Below are 4,593 nucleotides of genomic sequence, written 5' to 3' on the forward strand. Positions count from 1 at the left end.
AAAGACACAGAGCTCAACGGACCCATCTCCTCCTCCTTCCTTCTTCCTCTCCTCGTCACTTTGCATTGCAGCCGCCTCTCACAGAATAGACCCATCTCCTCCTTCTTCCTCTCCTCTGTTCTCTCCTCATCACTTGCAGCCACCTCTCAAATACCCATCCCAGCCCAAACGAATGGACCGACCACTACCACGACCCACGGCGACTCGGCAGCAGCAACACGGCCCAGCCGCACGACCAGTCGACCACGACCCACGCGACTGCACTGCTTCACTTCAGGTTCACGGACACGGCGGTGGGCGGTGGCTACCTACCAGGTATTAAATAATGCACTTTGCTCATTTTATTATTTTTAGTTGCTCTACTTTTGAAATCAAACAAGTTGTCTGTGTTCAGAATCAGAAGTAATGGTTTTGTATTGTACATTTAACAATTTGTATTTAAAATCAAACAAGTTGTCTATCACAGGTGAAATGCATATTCAGCTCTTTGTTCTAATTGCATCCATCCTTGACTTGTAGTAATTTTTGTTTGGTTTGGTTTGGAGCTAATAGAGAGTCTAGAGACACCTTTGTACAAATTCATTTTACTGTTATTATTATCAGTAATATTATCATTTTTTTATAATATTATAAACTTGTTTCGGGTCAATTTTTTGCACTGAATTTTCTGTGGAGTCATGCATTTTGCAAATTGATGATTCAGAGACCATATATAAATAAATAAATTACACTATGTTTGACTTATAAGACTGAAAGTTGAATGTTGATGTATTTTTTATAAGTAATAATAATAATAATAATAATGAAAAGATAATATGGTTTTGAGAAGGAGGGAGAGTAAAATTGAACTCTCCTCTCTATTAATAATAAATAGCGACATTAACCGATGGCCAACAAACCAATTGTCAATTGTAAAAAAATAACTAGCAATGGTAAAAAAGACTAGCTAAAAGATAATCTTAATTTTAAAAGAACATGTTCTTAAATAAGGAAAATATACATTGATTCAAATAATTTATATAAAACATAAATAATTGTGGATTTGTATATAGGTATTAAGAATAGATAAATATACTTGAAATGGTTTATAATGATTTAAACATGAATAATGTCAAGACTCACTCATTTATGTCGCTTCGAACATTTGATACTACTAATACCACAATAATAATAATAATAATAATAAGTTATAGTACAATTATTACAATATTAAATATTAGTGAATCTCATCTAATATTATTGTTTGTGATATCTTAAAATTGATATATACAAATAATAAGAATAATAATGATGCTTCAAATCATATTATTTGGTGAACCAAATAGTCTCATTTCACAAATTCTTTAGTTCTCTTCCTATATGATTTCATAAGTTTTCTAAATTCATATTATGTCTTATATTTGTTGCTGAAATTGTGTTTATAAAATATGGATAATGAGGAAAATTTAGAAGGGATGATGGGGGAGTGGTTGGAGTATGCTGAAACTAATTTGTCAAGTTCTTCTGATGGAGAAGAACAAGCGAAGGAAATGAAGAAAGAGAACGTACGAAAGAAGAGGAATGATCGACAAAATCAAGATAAGGAAAAAGACAAAGAGACCGAGAAAGAGGATAATGAAAAAGAAAAGGTGAAAGAGGTTGAACGACCAGAAAAGAAGCAAAGAGTTGGAAAGAAAACATCGAGCGTGTGGGATCATTACACTATGTTGCCTGATCGTGATCCTAAGAAGCCAAGAGCTGCTTGCAATTATTATGGCACCGATTATGCGGCTGATACAAAGTTGAATGGGACTAGCACACTATGGGCACATGTGGAGAGAAAGTGTAAGAAGTGTCCTTTCAGTGACTGGGTTGAGCAAAGTAAGAAGCAACAATCAACTATGAATAGATTTACTTAAAAGACAACAACCTGCAATGAAGAAGAAGTTGCTTCAAGTGGGCTGCCGCTAAGGTTTAATCAAAATGCTGTTAGGAAAGTGATCGCCGAATATATCATTATGGATGAGTTATCCTTTAGGCACGTGGACGGAAAAGGATTTCAAAAGCTCATTAAACATTTCTTTCCCACATTTCAGTTCCCATCAAGATTTACTGTTGTGAGAGATATTTACAATGCGTTTCTAGATCAGAAGAAAGAGTTGAAGTCGATTTTGGTGAAGCACAGAGTGTCGTTGACCACCGATTGTTGGACATCAATCCAGAATATTAGTTATTTGTGTTTGACTGCACATTGGGTTGATGATAATTGGAAAATACAGAAGAGAATTATCAACTTTATCCAAGTTCCTAGCCATAAAGGGGACTTGGTGGGGGAAAGAGTTGATAAATTGTCTTAATGAGTGGGGTATCTCCTCAGTTTTTGCAGTGACGGTTGACAATGCCTCCTCAAATGACGTTGCTCTTAGAAAATTGAAGGGGCACTTGTTGGACAAAGACAATACCATTCCATTGAATGGCGAAATGTTTCATATGAGGTGTTCAGCTCATATTTTGAATTTGATAGTAACTGATGGGTTGAAAGAGTTGAATGATGCAATTTCAAGCATTCGAAATGCGGTGAGTTATGTACGGTCATCTCTAGCTAGACTGAAAAGATTTAAAGAAAGTTGCAAGGATGCAAACATTGAATCAAAAGCCTTGTTATGCTTGGATGTGGTTACTAGGTGGAACTCCACCTACTTAATGTTAGAATCTGCTATAAAATTCAAGAAGGCTTTTGAGAATTTGGAAGCAGATGCGAACTACACAAAGTACTTTGATGAAGAAAGAATGGATGGTCCACCAACCAACCTAGACTGGGAAAAAGCAGTTGTATTTGTTGACTTTTTGAGGAGATTCTATGATCTTACTAATCGATTTAGTGGGTCATTATATGTCACATCCAATCTATTCCTTCCAGATATTTTTAAGGTTCAAGCTGATTTAACTACTATGGCTTCTAATCCTGATACTTTGTTAGGGGCTATGGCAGTTAGTATGAAACGAAAGTATGACAAGTACTGGGGAAGGATTGAGAAGCTTAATATGTTGACATTTATTGCCAATATCCTTGATCCAAGGTATAAATTAGAGGTTGTGAATCATGGTTTCAAATTTGTGTACACTTCAAGTGAGTCTGAAAAAATGATAAAGTTGGTGACAAATACTTTGGCACAACTGTATGCTTTTTATAAACAACAACAACAACCATCTCGATCATCTCAAGCTTAACCATCTCAATCTCAGTCTCAGCCATCTCAGCCTGTTATCAATTCCACTACAGAATCATTTCTTCAAGGGCAACTACAACTTAGTAATGACATTGAAGAAGATGATCTTGAATACTACTTGAGTGATCGTCGTGAGAAACTTGATCCTAACTTTGATATTCTACAATGGTGGAAACAGAATGGATTCAAGTATCCAATAGTTGCGCGCATGGCAAAAGATGTATTGGCTGTTTACATGTCTACAGTAGCATCTGAATCAGCTTTTTCTACTGGGGGAAGAATCCTAGATTCATTTAGGAGTTCCTTATCCCCGAGGATGGTGGAGGCTTTGATTTGTTCTAAAAAATTGGTATACTTGTGAGTCTGAAGAGCCTGTTGTGCTTCGACAATACATGGATGAGATTGATGGTTTAGAGGCATGTGAACAAGTTTTTCCAGGTATTTATTTACTTAATAGCTTATTCTAATTGAAATATTATATATATATTATAACTTATTTGTATTAATTGAATATTTTTCAGGTGATGGCTCGTGTATTACCTATGTACCTGAGAATCTTGGCAGTGGGTCTGGGAGTGGGAGTGGGACCGATAAGAACAATTGAAATCTCAAGGTAACTAGTTGAGCTTCTAAGATTGTAGTTTAGTAACTTTATTTATCTTAAAAGTACCATGTAGCATGTGTTATATATACATTATAATTTTATTCTTTCTTTTGTCTTAGGAGCAGGTGGTCATGGTTGCTTGATGCAGGCCATGAAATGAATGAATGCTGGATTTTGGATTGGACTTTGTTTTCTATCTATTCTTTTGAAATTTGAACTTGATTTGTGTTGTTGTAGTCGATTAGACTTAGATTTAATTTGTGTTATAATGGACTATGGACTATGGACTTTGGACTTTAAGTTTAAACTTTAATTATGTGTTGAGATTTGTGGTTGTAGTCTTTTGGTTTTAAATTTTAATTGGGTTGTGTCTTGGATTGGACTAATAGATATTGTAGTATTAGACTTTTGATGATGTGTTGTGATTTGAGATTATGTTATGCTCTTATGGACTTTTAATTATGTTTCAAACTTTAAAATTTGTAAATGTAATTATGTTCTATATATTTATGTTTTAAAAATGCACAAAAATGGATTCCAACAATCCAAAATTTTTAATTTTTTAACTAAAACTTTCAAAAAAAAAATTATAATAAATTCGGTTTGGTCGGTTTAACCGACCAAACCGCGGTCCAAAACGGTCGATTTTTTCTTTGAACTGGTTTGGTCGGTCAGTTTTTGGATTGCACCAATCCAGACCGAAAACCGAATTCTGGATTTTTTGTTATGAAAAAACTGCCCAAACCGACCGATGCTCACCCCTATCAATGTGATTAACAC

At 34.8% G+C, this 4,593-nt stretch overlaps 1 protein-coding gene and 1 long non-coding RNA gene across 2 annotated transcripts; both read left to right on the plus strand.

The window, feature by feature from the left end:
- Window positions 1–2,238: 2,238 nt before the first annotated feature.
- Window positions 2,239–3,210, plus strand: LOC133779776 (zinc finger BED domain-containing protein RICESLEEPER 2-like). Its single transcript, XM_062219688.1, has one exon. The coding sequence runs from the start codon at window positions 2,239–2,241 to the stop codon at window positions 3,208–3,210; it is 972 nt and encodes a 323-aa protein (XP_062075672.1).
- A 238-nt stretch (window positions 3,211–3,448) lies between these two features.
- Window positions 3,449–4,096, plus strand: LOC133833886 (uncharacterized). The gene is made up of 3 exons (XR_009893192.1): window positions 3,449–3,647; window positions 3,731–3,822; window positions 3,933–4,096. It is a non-coding gene; the product is annotated as an uncharacterized LOC133833886 (long non-coding RNA).
- Window positions 4,097–4,593: the final 497 nt, after the last annotated feature.

This window comes from Humulus lupulus, chromosome 5 (genome assembly GCF_963169125.1).
Source record: "Humulus lupulus chromosome 5, drHumLupu1.1, whole genome shotgun sequence".
In the NCBI taxonomy this organism is placed as follows: Eukaryota; Viridiplantae; Streptophyta; class Magnoliopsida; order Rosales; family Cannabaceae; genus Humulus; species Humulus lupulus.

What these genes read in the sequence shown, in the direction of transcription:
- LOC133779776 (XM_062219688.1), top strand. Translation starts at nt 2,239, where the DNA reads ATGATAATTGGAAAATACAGAAGAGAATTATCAACTTTATCCAAGTTC.